Source organism: Lathyrus oleraceus, chromosome 2 (genome assembly GCF_024323335.1).
Source record: "Lathyrus oleraceus cultivar Zhongwan6 chromosome 2, CAAS_Psat_ZW6_1.0, whole genome shotgun sequence".
In the NCBI taxonomy this organism is placed as follows: domain Eukaryota; kingdom Viridiplantae; phylum Streptophyta; class Magnoliopsida; order Fabales; family Fabaceae; genus Lathyrus; species Lathyrus oleraceus.
The window spans coordinates 458,858,887-458,879,296 of NC_066580.1; the positions used below are offsets into that span (position 1 = coordinate 458,858,887).

The window sequence follows — 20,410 nt, forward strand, 5'->3', positions numbered from 1 at the left end:
ATTAAGTTCTTGAGAGCTAGCGAGGGATACAACTCTGCATACGACATAGGAATTGGGTCAAAAGAGACCTTCTTCCTCTCAAAGTTCTGCTGATGATGATTGTTGTTGGTATTGTTGTTGTTGTAGGTGTTCGTTCTTTGTTGCGGTTTTTGTTGTTGACGTTGTTGTTGTTGTTGTTGTTGTTGTTGTTGAATTGGTGTTGCTTGTTGATTAGAAAATACCGGAATTACTGACGATACTTGATGATGATGATGTTGACGGGGTGGTGGATTTCTTCTGATCTGAGGCCTCCTCTGCCTCCCACTGATTACTGCGTTGGTCTCACTATCCTTCTTCTTACCAAAGTTGCTACCATATCTCTTGCTTGTTGACGCCTCATCTCTTGACAACCGTCCCTCACGGACTCCTTCCTAAAGTCTCATACCCATATTTACCATTTCGATAAAATCACTGGGGGCACTAGCGATCATGCGTTCATAATAAAATGAACTCAGGGTTTTCAAGAAGATTTTTGTCATTTCTTTCTCCTCCAAAGGAGGAGTGATCTGGGCAGCCAACTCTCTCCATCTTTGCGCGTACTCTTTAAATGTCTCTTTGTCCTTCTTAGACATAGACCTCAACTGGTCTCTATCCGGCGCCATGTCCACATTATACTTATATTACTTCACAAAAGTCTCTCCCAAGTTGTTGAAAGTGTGAATGCTTGCACTATCCAACCCCATGTACCAACGGAGTGCAACACCAGTCAGGCTATCTTGGAAGTAGTGAATAAACAATTGGTCATTGTCAGTCTGAGTAGACATCTTGCGGGCATACATCACAAGATGACTGAGCAGACAAGAGTTCCCCTTATACTTTTCAAAGTCAGGCACTTTGAACTTTATCGGAATCTTGACATTGGGCACTAAGCACAACTCAACAACACTCTTTCCAAACAGATCTTTACCTCTCAACATCTTCAATTCCTTGCGCAGCTCAAGAAACTGATCTTTCATCTCGTCCATCTTCTCATAAACATCCGGACCCTCAGACGGCTCGGAATGATAGATGTTATCCTCTACGCGAGGCAAAGTGTGCACAACGGGAGGTGGCACGGACATGACCGGACTAGATGCCGACATGGAAGCAAATGTAGGCGCAAAGCTTTCGGGTACAAAGTTGGGCGACATTCCTCATGGGAATCCGGCAGGCATATTCGATGCAAAGTGGACGGTAGGAGCAATCACGGTAGAGGTAGTCACCTCTGAAGTAACAGTCTTCGTGGGAGGAGTTGCGGGTGTTGGAGAAGCTTGGTTCTGAGCAGCAAGAACTGACTCCATCATGGCAGTCAGGCGGGCGATCTCGTCCTTCAGCTCTTTTTTCTCTTGCTCCAAATGTTCCATGATTTTTTGATGATTGGCTCGGGTATTGTACCAGTGAGTCAACTTGGCTAAAGCACAGAAGAAACACCAATCAGACATCTGGCAAAAACCTGCTTATGCAAATGATGCATGAAATGCAATGCTTGATTATTTTTATTTTGAAGGAACTTACTATATCATTTGAAAATATATAATATTTCAATGGCAATTTCAATAATTTGATATGACCAAAAATCTCTTTTTATTTATATAAATTAGAAGGATTACACTGAGTACAATTTCAGAAACCAAAATAAAAGATACAAGAGAAAAGGAGACTAGCCATCCTAAGGATCCCTAACAACAATGTCAAAAGATCTGGTTGAAGGCGCGTACTTCCTTCGAATGCGAAGGATCTCAGTCTCAAAAGAAACCTTCATCTGAGTCTTCTCGAGGACAAGCTGGTCAACAATCTTCTTCCAAAAGGAAGGCCGAGGCATGCTAGAAGATGAAACCTCTGGATCTCTCTGTCTCTTCGTCACTCGGTCTTCAAGTATCTCAATAAGTGCATCTTTGTTCTTAGACTCCAATTGCAACTCTTCATGCTTTTTTCTCAAAGCATGGAAACGCTCTTCCCACATATCCTTCTCTTGTTTCATCTTGGCGAGCGCGTCTTCCAACTCCTCTACATCTTGGTTAGAGAGAAATAATGGCTCAACCACAACCATAGACATAGGTCTTTCACAAGGATAAGGCATCTTCAACTCCATAGCTCTCTTCTTCATCCAAAGAGTGTAAGGTTCCAAAGCTACACAATTGCGCGGACCAAGCTCGGATCTTCCTTTCCTATGCACATTAAGCCAAGCATGCACAATCTTCTACTTCAAATGTTGGGGATCTTTACCCTCTTGATAGAAAAGACCTTCTAACAACATGTTATTTGGTTTGTCTCTCAAGGGGAACCCAAGTTGACGACGAGCCAAAGCAGGGTTGTAGTTAATTCCTCCTTGTGTACCAATGAGAGGCACATTAGAGAATTCACCACAACTATCAATAATCTCCAAACTGCCCAAAGATGGGTCATACCAAACTATATCATCATTAGTGAGAGACATAAGTCTCTGAGACCACCTTAGACATTGTTTGTTCTCCATAAAAGCAGGCGTCTGAGGCAAGTGCAAAATAAATCACTTGTATAGAAGAGGAATGCAGCAGACAATCGTTCCACCACCCTTAGAATTCCTTAGATGCAAAGAGAAATACATATCACCCAACAAAGTAGGCACATGATTCCCAATCAAGAAAAGTCTAATGGAGTTAACATCAACAAAACCGTCAATGTTAGGGAACAAAGCTAATCCATAGATGAGCAACACAAGGATAGCTTTAAAAGCATCCACACTACCTGCTTGGGCAAAGGTAGTAGCTTCCTTGATGAGGAAAACAAATGGCAACCCAAATAACCCTCCTTTCTTCACCCAATGAGCCTCTATCTTAGACTTCTTCAAGTGAAGAGCTTCAACAATAATACTAGATCGGGGAATCTCCTCCAATCCACTAAAAGGCACTATACTAGAAATAGGTATCCCCAAAAGATAAGAATACTCCTCCAAGGTAGGCACAAGCTGAAAATTTGGGAAAGTGAAACAGCGGTAGAGAGGATCATAGAATTGCACTAACACACTTAAGAGTCCTTCAACCATATCAGCAGACAAGATGGACAGTAGCTTCCCATGACGTTGTTTGAAGTCCAAGGGATCTAATACAAAAGATGCTAGCTTCCTTAACTCTTTCAAGTCGGGACATCTGAAACTGTACTTCTTAGTGTTCCTTTGTCCATAATCCATAGACATAGGTCTTTCACAAGGATAAGGCATCTTCAACTCCATAGCTCTCTTCTTCATCCAAAGAGTGTAAGGTTCCAAAGCTACACAATTGCGCGGACCAAGCTCGGATCTTCCTTTCCTATGCACATTATGCCAAGCATGCACAATCTTCTACTTCAAATGTTGGGGATCTTTACCCTCTTGATAGAAAAGACCTTCTAACAACATGTTATTTGGTTTGTCTCTCAAGGGGAACCCAAGTTGACGACGAGCCAAAGCAGGGTTGTAGTTAATTCCTCCTTGTGTACCAATGAGAGGCACATTAGAGAATTCACCACAACTATCAATAATCTCCAAACTGCCCAAAGATGGGTCATACCAAACTATATCATCATTAGTGAGAGACATAAGTCTCTGAGACCACCTTAGACATTGTTTGTTCTCCATAAAAGCAGGCGTCTGAGGCAAGTGCAAAATAAATCACTTGTATAGAAGAGGAATGCAGCAGACAATCGTTCCACCACCCTTAGAATTCCTTAGATGCAAAGAGAAATACATATCACCCAACAAAGTAGGCACATGATTCTCAATCAAGAAAAGTCTAATGGAGTTAACATCAACAAAACCGTCAATGTTAGGGAACAAAGCTAATCCATAGATGAGCAACACAAGGATAGCTTTAAAAGCATCCACACTACCTGCTTGGGCAAAGGTAGTAGCTTCCTTGATGAGGAAAACAAATGGCAACCCAAATAACCCTCATTTCTTCACCCAATGAGCCTCTATCTTAGACTTCTTCAAGTGAAGAGCTTCAGCAATAATACTAGATCGGGGAATCTCCTCCAATCCACTAAAAGGCACTATACTAGAAATAGGTATCCCCAAAAGATAAGAATACTCCTCCAAGGTAGGCACAAGCTGAAAATTTGGGAAAGTGAAACAGCGGTAGAGAGGATCATAGAATTGCACTAACACACTTAAGAGTCCTTCAACCATATCAGCAGACAAGATGGACAGTAGCTTCCCATGACGTTGTTTGAAGTCCAAGGGATCTAATACAAAAGATGCTAGCTTCCTTAACTCTTTCAAGTCGGGACATCTGAAACTGTACTTCTTAGTGTTCCTTTGTCCATAATCCATAGACATAGGTCTTTCACAAGGATAAGGCATCTTCAACTCCATAGCTCTCTTCTTCATCCAAAGAGTGTAAGGTTCCAAAGCTACACAATTGCGCGGACCAAGCTTGGATCTTCCTTTCCTATGCACATTATGCCAAGCATGCACAATCTTCTACTTCAAATGTTGGGGATCTTTACCCTCTTGATAGAAAAGACCTTCTAACAACATGTTATTTGGTTTGTCTCTCAAGGGGAACCCAAGTTGACGACGAGCCAAAGCAGGGTTGTAGTTAATTCCTCCTTGTGTACCAATGAGAGGCACATTAGAGAATTCACCACAACTATCAATAATCTCCAAACTGCCCAAAGATGGGTCATACCAAACTATATCATCATTAGTGAGAGACATAAGTCTCTGAGACCACCTTAGACATTGTTTGTTCTCCATAAAAGCAGGCGTCTGAGGCAAGTGCAAAATAAATCACTTGTATAGAAGAGGAATGCAGCAGACAATCGTTCCACCACCCTTAGAATTCCTTAGATGCAAAGAGAAATACATATCACCCAACAAAGTAGGCACATGATTCCCAATCAAGAAAAGTCTAATGGAGTTAACATCAACAAAACCGTCAATGCTAGGGAACAAAGCTAATCCATAGATGAGCAACACAAGGATAGCTTTAAAAGCATCCACACTACCTGCTTGGGCAAAGGTAGTAGCTTCCTTGATGAGGAAAACAAATGGCAACCCAAATAACCCTCCTTTCTTCACCCAATGAGCCTCTATCTTAGACTTCTTCAAGTGAAGAGCTTCAGCAATAATACTAGATCGGGGAATCTCCAATCCACTAAAAGGCACTATACTAGAAATAGGTATCCCCAAAAGATAAGAATACTCCTCCAAGGTAGGCACAAGCTGAAAATTTGGGAAAGTGAAACAGCGGTAGAGAGGATCATAGAATTGCACTAACACACTTAAGAGTCCTTCAACCATATCAGCAGACAAGATGGACAGTAGCTTCCCATGACGTTGTTTGAAGTCCAAGGGATCTAATACAAAAGATGCTAGCTTCCTTAACTCTTTCAAGTCGGGACATCTGAAACTGTACTTCTTAGTGTTCCTTTGTCCATAATCCATAGACATAGGTCTTTCACAAGGATAAGGCATCTTCAACTCCATAGCTCTCTTCTTCATCCAAAGAGTGTAAGGTTCCAAAGCTACACAATTGCGCGGACCAAGCTCGGATCTTCCTTTCCTATGCACATTATGCCAAGCATGCACAATCTTCTACTTCAAATGTTGGGGATCTTTACCCTCTTGACAGAAAAGACCTTCTAACAACATGTTATTTGGTTTGTCTCTCAAGGGGAACCCAAGTTGACGACGAGCTAAAGCAGGGTTGTAGTTAATTCCTCCTTGTGTACCAATGAGAGGCACATTAGAGAATTCACCACAACTATCAATAATCTCCAAACTGCCCAAAGATGGGTCATACCAAACTATATCATCATTAGTGAGAGACATAAGTCTCTGAGACCACCTTAGACATTGTTTGTTCTCCATAAAAGCAGGCGTCTGAGGCAAGTGCAAAATAAATCACTTGTATAGAAGACGAATGCAGCAGACAATCGTTCCACCACCCTTAGAATTCCTTAGATGCAAAGAGAAATACATATCACCCAACAAAGTAGGCACATGATTCCCAATCAAGAAAAGTCTAATGGAGTTAACATCAACAAAACCGTCAATGTTAGGGAACAAAGCTAATCCATAGATGAGCAACACAAGGATAGCTTTAAAAGCATCCACACTACCTGCTTGGGCAAAGGTAGTAGCTTCCTTGATGAGGAAAACAAATGGCAACCCAAATAACCCTCCTTTCTTCACCCAATGAGCCTCTATCTTAGACTTCTTCAAGTGAAGAGCTTCAGCAATAATACTAGATCGGGGAATCTCCTCCAATCCACTAAAAGGCACTATACTAGAAATAGGTATCCCCAAAAGATAAGAATACTCCTCCAAGGTAGGCACAAGCTGAAAATTTGGGAAAGTGAAACAGCGGTAGAGAGGATCATAGAATTGCACTAACACACTTAAGAGTCCTTCAACCATATCAGCAGACAAGATGGACAGTAGCTTCCCATGACGTTGTTTGAAGTCCAAGGGATCTAATACAAAAGATGCTAGCTTCCTTAACTCTTTCAAGTCGGGACATCTGAAACTGTACTTCTTAGTGTTCCTTTGTCCATAATCCATAGACATAGGTCTTTCACAAGGATAAGGCATCTTCAACTCCATAGCTCTCTTCTTCATCCAAAGAGTGTAAGGTTCCAAAGCTACACAATTGCGCGGACCAAGCTCGGATCTTCCTTTCCTATGCACATTATGCCAAGCATGCACAATCTTCTACTTCAAATGTTGGGGATCTTTACCCTCTTGATAGAAAAGACCTTCTAACAACATGTTATTTGGTTTGTCTCTCAAGGGGAACCCAAGTTGACGACGAGCCAAAGCAGGGTTGTAGTTAATTCCTCCTTGTGTACCAATGAGAGGCACATTAGAGAATTCACCACAACTATCAATAATCTCCAAACTGCCCAAAGATGGGTCATACCAAACTATATCATCATTAGTGAGAGACATAAGTCTCTGAGACCACCTTAGACATTGTTTGTTCTCCATAAAAGCAGGCGTCTGAGGCAAGTGCAAAATAAATCACTTGTATAGAAGAGGAATGCAGCAGACAATCGTTCCACCACCCTTAGAATTCCTTAGATGCAAAGAGAAATACATATCACCCAACAAAGTAGGCACATGATTCCCAATCAAGAAAAGTCTAATGGAGTTAACATCAACAAAACCGTCAATGCTAGGGAACAAAGCTAATCCATAGATGAGCAACACAAGGATAGCTTTAAAAGCATCCACACTACCTGCTTGGGCAAAGGTAGTAGCTTCCTTGATGAGGAAAACAAATGGCAACCCAAATAACCCTCCTTTCTTCACCCAATGAGCCTCTATCTTAGACTTCTTCAAGTGAAGAGCTTCAGCAATAATACTAGATCGGGGAATCTCCTCCAATCCACTAAAAGGCACTATACTAGAAATAGGTATCCCCAAAAGATAAGAATACTCCTCCAAGGTAGGCACAAGCTGAAAATTTGGGAAAGTGAAACAGCGGTAGAGAGGATCATAGAATTGCACTAACACACTTAAGAGTCCTTCAACCATATCAGCAGACAAGATGGACAGTAGCTTCCCATGACGTTGTTTGAAGTCCAAGGGATCTAATACAAAAGATGCTAGCTTCCTTAACTCTTTCAAGTCGGGACATCTGAAACTGTACTTCTTAGTGTTCCTTTGTCCATAATCCATAGACATAGGTCTTTCACAAGGATAAGGCATCTTCAACTCCATAGCTCTCTTCTTCATCCAAAGAGTGTAAGGTTCCAAAGCTACACAATTGCGCGGACCAAGCTCGGATCTTCCTTTCCTATGCACATTATGCCAAGCATGCACAATCTTCTACTTCAAATGTTGGGGATCTTTACCCTCTTGATAGAAAAGACCTTCTAACAACATGTTATTTGGTTTGTCTCTCAAGGGGAACCCAAGTTGACGACGAGCCAAAGCAGGGTTGTAGTTAATTCCTCCTTGTGTACCAATGAGAGGCACATTAGAGAATTCACCACAACTATCAATAATCTCCAAACTGCCCAAAGATGGGTCATACCAAACTATATCATCATTAGTGAGAGACATAAGTCTCTGAGACCACCTTAGACATTGTTTGTTCTCCATAAAAGCAGGCGTCTGAGGCAAGTGCAAAATAAATCACTTGTATAGAAGAGGAATGCAGCAGACAATCGTTCCACCACCCTTAGAATTCCTTAGATGCAAAGAGAAATACATATCACCCAACAAAGTAGGCACATGATTCCCAATCAAGAAAAGTCTAATGGAGTTAACATCAACAAAACCGTCAATGTTAGGGAACAAAGCTAATCCATAGATGAGCAACACAAGGATAGCTTTAAAAGCATCCACACTACCTGCTTGGGCAAAGGTAGTAGCTTCCTTGATGAGGAAAACAAATGGCAACCCAAATAACCCTCCTTTCTTCACCCAATGAGCCTCTATCTTAGACTTCTTCAAGTGAAGAGCTTCAGCAATAATACTAGATCGGGGAATCTCCTCCAATCCACTAAAAGGCACTATACTAGAAATAGGTATCCCCAAAAGATAAGAATACTCCTCCAAGGTAGGCACAAGCTGAAAATTTGGGAAAGTGAAACAGCGGTAGAGAGGATCATAGAATTGCACTAACACACTTAAGAGTCCTTCAACCATATCAGCAGACAAGATGGACAGTAGCTTCCCATGACGTTGTTTGAAGTCCAAGGGATCTAATACAAAAGATGCTAGCTTCCTTAACTCTTTCAAGTCGGGACATCTGAAACTGTACTTCTTAGTGTTCCTTTGTCCATAATCCATGGTCTGAAAATATTTGCAAATGATACCTTAGTTCCTTGATATTTTCGTGTGATGAATGTTATGATGCCACTACAACAAACAAGACCTTAGACAGCGCTTTTTTTAGCCTTAGACAGCGCTTTAAAGCGCTGTCTAAACCTCCGCTGCTAAAGGTTTAGACAGCGCTTTTTTAAATCTTAAAAGCGCTGTCTAAGCCCCCCCTTAGACAGCGCTTTGGCCAAAAGCGCTTTATAAGACCCTCTTATTTTAAATTTTTTAGGTATACCTTAGACAGCGCTTTTGAAAAGCGCTGTCTAAGCCCCACCCCCTTAGACAGCGCTTTGGCCAAAAGCGCTTTCTAAGACCCTCCTATTTTAATTTTTTTAGGTATACCTTAGACAGCGCTTTTCAAAAAGCGTTGTCTAAGCCCCCCCCTTAGACAGCGTTTTTGCCTAAAGCGCTTTCTAATCCCCCCCTTAGACAGCGCTTTTTACAAAAGCGTTGTCTAAGGTATACGAAAATTTTTGAAGCTTTTGTTTTAAACCACATTTTTTCCAGGTTTATAAACCAGAATTTCTACCTGTTTTCAACCAGATTTTGACAGACAATTATCACATTTTATATATGCTATTTTGGCCTTTTTTCTACCAATTTTTGGCTAACAAATATATATATATATACCAATTCAAACCAATTTTGCCTTAAATGTATCAAAATATATACAAATTTATGTACACATTTACAAGTCATTACATATACTACAAATGTACACATTAATTACACAAATTTATGAACAAACATTGAGCTCTATCATGAATTGACACCACTCCTCTTTGATTTCGTCCACTTGATCCTTTGTATAAAATGCACACTTGAATTCCTCAAAGTACTACATAATAATATAACATATTTTGAATTAATTCCAACTATTTAATTATATGAGATATGTGTAAATATAAAATAACTCATAAGTTAGAAATACATACATCGGTGGGAATCTTTAATCGGCCCAAAGCAAGAGTATCTCGCATAAACCTCAACATGAAATACCCGCAATCTATTTGATTACGTTGTTGAGGACACTACATATGAAAAAAAAATATGGATTATAAATCCTAAGTTTTATCAAGTGTCATCACTAATATAATAAAAAATGTGGTAATTAAAAATATACCGCCACTTTAATCCATGTAATGGAGTTGGCGCCCCTCCTTGAGGTTTGGATATCTCGTTGGGCCCGAAAAGCTTGTAGGACGCTAATAAAATAAAAATGAAGCAATTAGAACAATTCACATAAACTAAGAAAATTTTTGAACATTCTCACTTACGTGTCAATTAGGACCTTCATATCCGGGTATGTTGTCCAATCATTTCCTAACGAGTCAAGATAATACACAATTTCTCGGATAGGATTGATTGCGAGCAACAACCAATGTCCACTGTAATGATTAGGCAAATGTTAGATGGTAACTTGGAAAATAATTATAATAGATGAATTTAGAATGAAATGCTAACCCGGTATTAAACGGTATAAAAAACAACTTCTCCGCATCTTTATTGTCCATGAGGATCCGAAGAACGTACTCCGTCACGGTATCCGGTCTACTTAAGATTAAAACTAAGTTGACGGTCGCGGGTGCTAAGAATCCGAATGACACGTCCAAACCATTGGGGCGCATCAATTTGTCATACAAAAACCTAATATAAAAACATCATTAACACCTCTTTGAAACATAAAGTAAATCGGATTAACATAAAGTAAACATCATTAACATAAGTTGTTTAATTAATAAAACAAAGTAGACCGGATTTACCTAATATATGTATTGACAACGTTGACGCCGATTTCTTCATGACTAAAAACTTGCATGAAGTCTTCATTACCAATCATTTGGTCGTAATCAAAGCCGAAAATCCCTACCTCCATATGTAGGGTCCGAACACCTCCGGTCGGTATATCGGTCATCTCTAGAAATGTCCTGAGGCACGACCTATACTTGGTGGTAGTTTTTTTCCTAGCTACGGTCTTCTTAGCACCAGAACTTTTTACCTGTGCGGAGGCGTTGCTAACCTCCTTTTTTTGTTGTGCGGAGGCATTGCTAACCTCATTTTCTTGAAGCTACATGTCATATAAATAGTTAGATCAAATTAAGAATGTAACAACTTCCATGAATATATGTCATATAATTGTATATTACCTCTTTTCTTGAAACCGTGGACTCGGTATGCCGTGGAATCGCATTATCTTTTGATTTGGATTTTGTGGGAGTCTATTTAACATAACCAAGGAAAATATGTAAGTAAAATTTTAAGCATAAATTTTAAACTTTGAATATACACATTAAAGTTAACATAAGTTTTAAGCATACCTCATATCCTACGCATATGAGGTTTGTCGGCCATGCAACAAACGAACCTACTGCTTCGTGCACCGTTGTTGCATCCGAATCATCGCTAGGATATGGTAATGCTGCATTCGGCTCAACTGCAATATCAACTGATACCTTCAAACATCCAGCAGGGAGCTCTCTAGTGTGGAGTAATACTCCGCTAACGTTATGCACTTTTCCCTTGCCAACCATCCGATAGTATGGTGACGACAAATACAGCTGACAATGGGAAATGCCCTAAAACCAATAATAACAAGAAATCGTTAATGTGTATATATGTCAAATACATAATTTAAGCAAATAGTTCAATTTAAGACAATTATATGTAATTACCTCTGGAATGTTCGGCTGAAAGGTACAGTTGATACTGTCTTTGTCCGAAGCATCTCTGTATACTGTTGATGCGCTAGCCTCTCTTTCTCTCCTCAATGCATCAAGCTCAGCTTGCATGACTTCCAATCTTGCATGAAGCTCCCGATTACTAGGAGCCTTTCCTTTTTTAATACTCAAGGAGGTCAGAGTGACTCCAAATCCCTTACCCCTCACCCGACCATAATACTCAGGGACATCTAATGCCCGACTAAGTATGCCCTTAGTATCATCGGGAGATAAAGACTGAGATAGCTCCTCCTGAAAAATCAGATGAATACCGTATACTTGTCAAATATTTGTGTATAAAAATGTTATTCAATTAATGAAAAAATATTATACTTACACATTTCTGGTATACGTGTAAAACTTCTTCTTGAGGAACTCCAGATTTGCCCACACGGGCTTCCTTCCACAAAACATGTGCAGGAAGAGATGTTTCTGAACTTTCCTCCTTCTGCAGCTACATATTAAGTCATACAATTTGATCAGATAAAACTAATATATGATGAACAAATTTGTTATCGCAATTTATAAATACTTACCATGGATTGTTCTAAGCGTCCATATCCGACACGTCCTTTTCGGTACGGATATGCGGGACTTGATGCTCTTTCCCGATTTGTAGCACTTATTCTTTGAAAAACCGGGTCTTGTCTTTTGGATTTGAAAGCTTCCCATTCTTCAGCCGATATCAAACTTTCATATTTTTTAGGAAGCTCCGCATCCACAAAATTACCATCCGCATCCTTAAGGAACTTGGATGATAAAAATGTCCGAAACCCTCTTAGAAGCTTTCCGGCCAATTTCATACAAAAACCTCTTCTTTCTTCTTCGATGTTAAAACATCGCTAAGAAAAACATACAGATTGATAGTTAGTATCGGTAATTGAAAAAACATAATTGATACCGTATAATTAAGGGCCAAATGATTGTACCTTTATCTCACTCCAAATTTTTTCTTTGGACTCATTCAGCTCTTTGTTTCTCTAATCATCACATGTAATGGGAATTTCATTCCTTACTAGTGCACCGATAAAACTAGTTAAGGTATGCCCATTAGGTTCTATAAGCTGTCCCTGGTTGTTCCAATAGACATCTAGTATGATGCCTCGAGATCTTCCTTGGACCACCCTTCTCATTACTGTGATGCCTCTTCGAATTTCTTCTTCCGCGGATACTTTTTTACTAACTTCCTCATGTTGGTCATCAGCCATGTCTAACCTGTAATAAACCAAGGAAACCATCAAATATCAAATATAACTTATAATCAAAGCAATTGAAAACAAAAAAATAAAGAAATCATGCATTATCAGATATAACTTATAATCAAAGCAATTGAAAACAAAAATATAACGAAATCATGCATTATCAGATATAACTTATAATCAAAGCAATTGAAAACAAAAAAAATAAAGAAATCATGCATTATCAGATATAACTTATAATCAAAGCAATTGAAAACAAAAATATAATGAAATCATGCATTATCACATATAACTTATAATCAAAACAATTGAAAATAAATAAATAAAGAAACCATGGATAATTTACCTAAGTCACTAACATCTCTTTCTTTTCTTTGTTGGAATATTAATCACTTGTTTCTTAGCAATGCATACGGATGAATTGATCCAAATTCCCTCATTATGATCGTTTCTTATATATGACTCATCCGGTATAAGATCCTCAACTTCATCATTTCTATTCAACTCATTCCGTCTAATGCATGACTCATTCTCAACATCAATATCACATTAATCGACACCGCTATCATCAGTCACTTTGTTAGAGAAAAGCACTATAGACCATTTTGTACTCTTCGGGTCATTCACATAGAACACTTGTTTAGCTTGAGATGCTAGAATAAAAGGTTCATCTTTGTACCCCACCCTAGTAAGATCAACTTGCAAAAATCCAGACTTATCCATTCGTATGCCACTACTATTCACCCACTTGCAACCAAAGATGGGAATCTGAAACTTCTCGTAATCAAACACCCAAATGTGCTAAATAACTCCAAAATATGACAAATTTGCATATTTGGGGTTTAAGTCCTTCATACTTGATATATGCATTGCTTCAGCTAGCACGGTGACACCACTATTTTGCATAGTACTCTTATCATCTTGTTCTTTGGTATAAAATGTGTATCCATTAATTGAATATGCGCTATGAGAAAACACATGCAAACTTGGACCATATGCCAAACATCTCAACCTTTCTGTTACCGAAGAAGGATCTGAAGAGCGCTTCAAATAAATATGATCCTTCAACCATTGTATGAAACTTTGATTGTGCTCTATAACTATCCAATTTTCATTTCTGTTTGGATTTAACCTTCGGAGTACATCCTTGTGCATTTCAACATATGGCTCAACCTCATTATTATTGTGCAGAACATACAAATGAACTTGATCCCGTTCATCCCTTGATATTGTCACAATTTTATTCCCAATTAATTTTTTACCTTCCATTTTGTCGAAAATCTGAGCTCTGGGGAGTCCAATCGATTGAACGTTAGACAAATATTCAGTACAAAACTCAACAGCTTCTTCAACAATGTATCGTTCAACAATACAACCCTCTGGTCGACTTCGGGATTTCACGTACCCTTTTAATATTTTCATATACCGTTCAGCAGGGTACATCCATCTCATATAAGCTGGTCCACACAACTGTGTCTCTTTCACAAGATGAACAACTAAATGAACCATTATGTCAAAAAAAGACGGAGGAAAATACATTTCAAGCTCACACAAGGTAATTACAATCTCTTTTTGTAGTGTTGGTAAGATCTCGGGATCGATCACCTTACTACAAATTGACCTAAAGAAAAAACACAATTTAGTTATGGCACTTCTTACTTTTTCTGGCAAAATAGAACGTATACCTATCGGTAGAAAATGTTCCATTATAACATGGCAATCATGTGTCTTCAAATTCTTCAACTTGAGGTCTTTCATAGAAACAAGTCTTCTGATATCAGATGAGTATCCTTCTGGAACCTTAACTTCACTCAGAGACTTACACAAATTTTTTTTCTCCTTTCTAGATAAAGTAAAAGCAGCAGGTGGTAGATATGTTCGTCTTCCTTTCTTCACGGGTGCTAATTCAGTTCTCATTCCCATTTTTAACATGTCCTCCTTTGCTTTAAGGCCATCCTTAGACTTGCCTTTTATATTGAGTAATGTACCGATAACACTTTCAAATACGTTTTTTTCAATATGCATAACATCGAGAAAATGTCTCACGTACAAAGACTTCCAATATGGCAATTCAAAAAATATCGACCTTTTCTTCCACCCACCTTTCACAATCTTATGTGCAAAAGGCTTGCCAAACTCAGTACGCACATCTTTCACCTTTTCAAAAACTTGTTCACCTGACAATGCGGGTGGAGCTCTACGATGTTCGGTGTCTCCATTGAATGCTTTTCTCCACCCACGGTAGTGATGTTTAGAATGTAAGAATCTACGATGACCGAGAAACACATTCTTCTGGCAAAGTTCCAATCGAATCGTATCGGTTCCGTCTTCACAAACAGGACACGCACGTTGACCTTTAATGCTATACCCAGATAGATTCCCGTATGCTGGAAAATCATTAATTGTGCCAAACAACATCGCCCTCAAATTGAAACTTTCTTTCCTATATCCATCATAAACCTCCACACCGTTCTCCCACAAAATCTTTAAATCTTCGATCAGAGGTGTCAAGTATACGTCTATGTCATTCCCTGGTTGTTTAGGCCCAGAGACTAACATAGATAACATCATGTACTTACGCTTCATACATAGCCACGGAGGTAGGTTATAAATCATAAGAATCACAGGCCATGTGGTATGTGAGATACTTTGAAGACCATGTGGGTTCATTCCATCAGTAGATAATGCCAATCGAAGGTTTCTTGCTTCTGATCCAAACTCAGGATAATCATTATCAATCTTCGACCACTGTGGTGAATCAGCCGGATGCCGATACTTTCCATCAATAATTCTTTCATCTGCATGCCAAGTAAGATGTCTTGCATCGGTTTCACTACGAAACATGCGCCTAAATCTCGGAATTATCGGAAAATACCATAAGACTTTTGCGGGAGATAATCTTTTCTTATATCGAGACAAACCGCATTTAGGGCACTCAGTTAACATTGCATATTCGTTACGAAACAAAATGCAATCGTTAGGACAAGCATGTATCTTATCATAGCTCATGCCAATAGAGCACAACATTTTTTTTGCCTCATAGGTTCGATTAGGAAGAACATTATCATCCGGTAGCATTTCTCTCATAAGGGCCAACAACTCTGTGAAACTTTTATCCGACCATCCATTGCCCGCCTTTAAGTTGTATAACTTTAATACCGCAGAAAGTCTTGAGAATTTAGTGCAACCTTTGTACAACGGTTTCTCTGCATCGCTTACCATCCTCTCAAACATTTCAGGACAATCATGAAGATCTTCTTCCAGTGCTTCTACAATCTCTTCAACTCGATCACAATCGTATGTTTCTGTGTCTTTGTCGTATGAAGCATAGGTCGTATTACTTTTTCCACTCGATTCAACATTCTCGTTAATTTTCTCACCATGAAATATCCAACACTGATAACTTTGATCAATTCCATGCCTCAGCAAATGCGATTTCAATCCATGTGCGTCAACCTTACCAATATAACAACAACGCAAGCAAGGACAATGCATTCGTCTGGGGTTTTCAGCGTGTTGAACAACATACTTAACGAATTCCGCAACCCCACTCTCGTACTCTTTGGTCATTCGATCGGCACAGATCCATGTTTTATCCATGGTTTTCCTACTTATTAAAGTAAACAATTAATCCAGACGAAAATACATAACTAAGGTAGTATCTTTGAATATCCTAACAATTATAAAGTTCAATTCATTTTAAACTTCAAAAACCTATACATAACCAATGTTAATATAAACTTCAATAACGTATCCGATACGCCAATATACCAACTTTAATTACCTCATCACTTTCATTTTTTATATTACAAGAATCAAACTTTTTCTATTACAATATACCTATAACTATACCTATAACACGTTAATTTTTCTATAACAATGTACCTTATGAACTCAGTTTTTACAAACTCAGTTTTCTAATCAAACATAACAACAACAATGTACCTTATTGTTTTCCTTACAAACATCAACATTTTTCTATTGTCAACTTCTAAACTCAGTTTTTATGAATCAAAACAACTTCAACAAGAATAATACACTAAACTCAGTCAACAAGATTATGCACATTCTCAACATTAGTAAACTACCGCAAGATTATAAACATTCTCAACAAGATTATAAACATTCTCAACATTCTCAACAAGATTATACAGTAGAAATGAAGAAATGAAGAAATATTGAAGAACATACCGCAAGAAATGAAGAACAGTAGAAACGAAAAACGAAGTCAACACCCAAATGTCGAGACACGTACGATTCTTCAAACACGTTCAATGATTGAAACCGAAAAATGGAAGTGTATTCGTGTTCGCTGTTATTCATAAGTGATTCATTAACATTTACATTTCAATTTGAATTTACAACTAATAGTTTCATTTCTAACTAACTTCTTAATTTCAATCTACATTTGTCTAATTCATGCACTCTCCAAAGTAGTTTATTTTGTGCACAAAAACCAAATCCACTATCACTAAGGACATCAATTTTACCAACACAAGTTGGGAACAAAATTGTTTATCATCCTCTAAGGAAGAATAATAAAGTGTTTTCACCCAATAGATGTGTGGGGAAAATAGAGGCATCACTTAAGTGGGAAAAGGGTTATAAGAATGTTGAGGTTTTCAGTAAGGAACATCTTCCTGTGTCCTTGGCTTATGATGTTGCTCAACTTTCTACCAAGTTTACCAAAGAAAGAGGTGCTTTCACGGTTGCTTTGTCTGGTGGATCTTTGATCAAGTACCTTAGGTGAGTATTATCAATGTAAAATTTGTCTCTCTAATCTTGAATATAAGCAAATTAAATCGAGCAATTTAGGAACATTAAGCGCTTTGTCAAAAAAAATTGTATGTTTCGATTTCAGGAAATTGGTTGATTCGCCATATGCTGAAACCATAGATTGGTCAAAATGGCATGTTTTCTGGGTTGACGAGAGGGTTGTCCCAAAGGATAACTTAGAAAGTAATTATAAGCTTGCCAATGATGGATTTCTCTCCAAGGTAGTTAATTCATGTGCTTTGTTTATTACAATATCATAGGTGCTAAGTTTAATGATGTCTCTTATTCTAATCACATTCTTCTGTTAGGTGCCAATTCCCCCTCTCAATGTTTATTCTATTGATGATTCCCTACCACCTGATGGAGCAGCAGATGTTTATGAGACAACCCTTAGACGCTTGGTTACTAGCAATGTGATAGCCACATCAACCAATGGGTTACCAAAATTTGATCTCATGCTTCTAGGTATGGGTCCGGATGGACATGTTGCATCTTTATTCCCGGGTCATCCTCTTCTCAATGAGGATCAGAAATGGATTTCTTTCCTCAATGACTCACCAAAACAACCACCAGAGAGAATCACTTTCACATTTCCAGTGATCAATGCTTCTTCCAATGTAGCAATGGTGGTTACCAGAGAATTCACAACAAGTTCAAAAGATGGAAGAAGAGGAAGAGCATTAGAGCAGAATGTACCGTATTCAAGTGATCTCCTTGCGCTGCAACCTTCGATTCAACGTTCGCAAGAGCAAACCCCCACTTCGAAGGATCTCCTTGCGCTGCAACCTTCGATTCAACGTTTGGCTTGATTGGAGCTTAGGGTTAGGTTTCAAGAGGAATTTATGGCGTTTTGTGGTTTAGCTAGAGAAGAGGAACTGATAGGGTTTCAACGTTCGCAGGAGGGAAAACAAAAGAACAGAGAACGAAAATTGAAATGGAGTCTGAAATTTTATTTTAATTAGACCTTAGACAGCGCTTTTGTGGAAAGCGCTTTCCAAGGTATGCCTTAGACAGCGCTTTCCAAAAGCGCTTTCTAAACCCCCCCTTAGACAGCGCTTTTGGTTTTAATTTTTTTTTAATTTAAAGACTTTAGACAGCGCTTTATCAAAAGCGCTGACTAAGGTCTATATTTAAAAGCGCTTTCTAAAAGCGCTGTCTAAGGGGGGGTCTTAGACAGCGCTTTTAGAAAGCGCTGTCTAAGACCCCCCCTTAGACAGCGCTTTCATTATTTTTTTGGAACATTTTCCGTGTTTTATTTTAATTTTAACCTTAGACAGCGCTTTCTTTTAAAAGCGCTGTCTAAGATGCGCTGTTAAAAGTCATTTTTGGCGTAGTGTGCACATGAATGCATGAATGCAACAATCACAAATAAGGGATCACACACAAGGCAAACAAAGGTCAAGGGATGAATCAAGTCATTGTCAAGATCAATCATCCATTTTGGTGGATTATGGCTTTCACCTTATCAACACCCAAGTTCCATTGATATTGACAAGACTTGATTGGATCAACCAAGAATCAAAGGTTTGTTGCAAGTCACGAGCATAGAGTCTGGGTTAAGAACCATCCCAAATGAGTGAACTAAGGATAAAAACTTGTAGATCATGTTCTAAAAAGTTCCCAGAGTCTTAATTCCATCTATCGGATATTACAGGTTAAGATGACTGACTCGTCGACCCATAATATTCTCAAGAGAAACTCGTCTGAGTGTAGTATCGCATAACAACTGTTATCAAGTCTACACTTGAACAGTTTCCGCACTACGTCCTAAATAGGCCAAGATGGGTTAAATGTTCTAAGGTCCTCAGCTTATCAGACTCAATTAGAGATAGTAATGCCTAACCACAAATACTTGTGTGACATTTCCAAATCCAAAGGAGTCTCCACTGAGTAGATGGGTCTCAAGCCAACTTGTTAAGGACTACTCCACATAAGTCGAACATGACTATACCATCCTCCTATCTTAATTACACTCAAGTTCGGATTAGAACTTATCTCACCACTCAGAGATCACCAAGCACAACAAGCAGATTATATCACACATACATATATACAAACATCACATATATACAACTATATTCACACAAAAAGTAGGCTAAACCCACTGGAGACTACTCCCCAGCAGAGTCGCCACTTAATTTCTGTAGCGGGAAATTCATGATCATCAAGCTATTGACAAGCTAGAGATCAAATAACAAGAGTCGCCAAGGGAAAAGGTACGAACAAAACCCAAAAGTAAGAAGTTTTCAAATCAAAACTAATAAAAAATCAGAGATCACAGGTAAGGGGGTTGGTTACATAGAGGGAATGTGTTAGCACCCAAAGTGTCCTAGATACTCCTAGGGAGCCCTTTTTGTATGCATATGTACTTGGTATAAAGTGATGTTTACAAACAAATAGAGTGGGGGGATGAGAAAAGAATTCATTAATTATATTTTTGTGTTTGACAAGACCTTCGGTCTTGTGCCTACGTACCAACATAAAAATGAGGGATCAAAACCTCGTAGTTCGTGATACAAATTTCAAAAACTGATCATTATCAGTTTGAGTAGACATCTTTCTGACGTACATCACTAGGTGGATCAGTGGACAAGTATTTCCCTTATACTTTTCAAAGTCATGGACCTTGAACTTCATCGGGATTTTTCACATTAGGCACTAGGAAGGGCTCAACAACACTCTTCCCAAACAAATCCTTTCCTCTCAGAGTCTTCAACTCTTTGCGCAGCTCGAGGAACCGATCCTTCATCTTGTCCATTTTCTCATAAATATCTGGGCCCTTAGACGGCTCAGAATGGTAAATGGTGTCCTCAACATGAGGCAGGGTATGAACCATTGGAGGTGGCACGGACATGACCGAGCTAGATGCCGGCATAGAAGCAAATGTGGGTGCAAACCCTTCAGGCATG

General features: G+C 38.8%; 1 protein-coding gene across 1 annotated transcript; it reads left to right on the plus strand.

Moving 5' to 3' along the window:
- Positions 1 to 17,121: 17,121 nt before the first annotated feature.
- LOC127123722 (probable 6-phosphogluconolactonase 4, chloroplastic) lies at positions 17,122 to 18,310 on the plus strand (the record flags this gene model as incomplete). Its single annotated transcript, XM_051053922.1, has 3 exons — positions 17,122 to 17,471; positions 17,587 to 17,722; positions 17,810 to 18,310. Coding segments are annotated over 3 exons (987 nt in total), but the record flags the coding sequence as incomplete, so codon positions are not given.
- Positions 18,311 to 20,410: the final 2,100 nt, after the last annotated feature.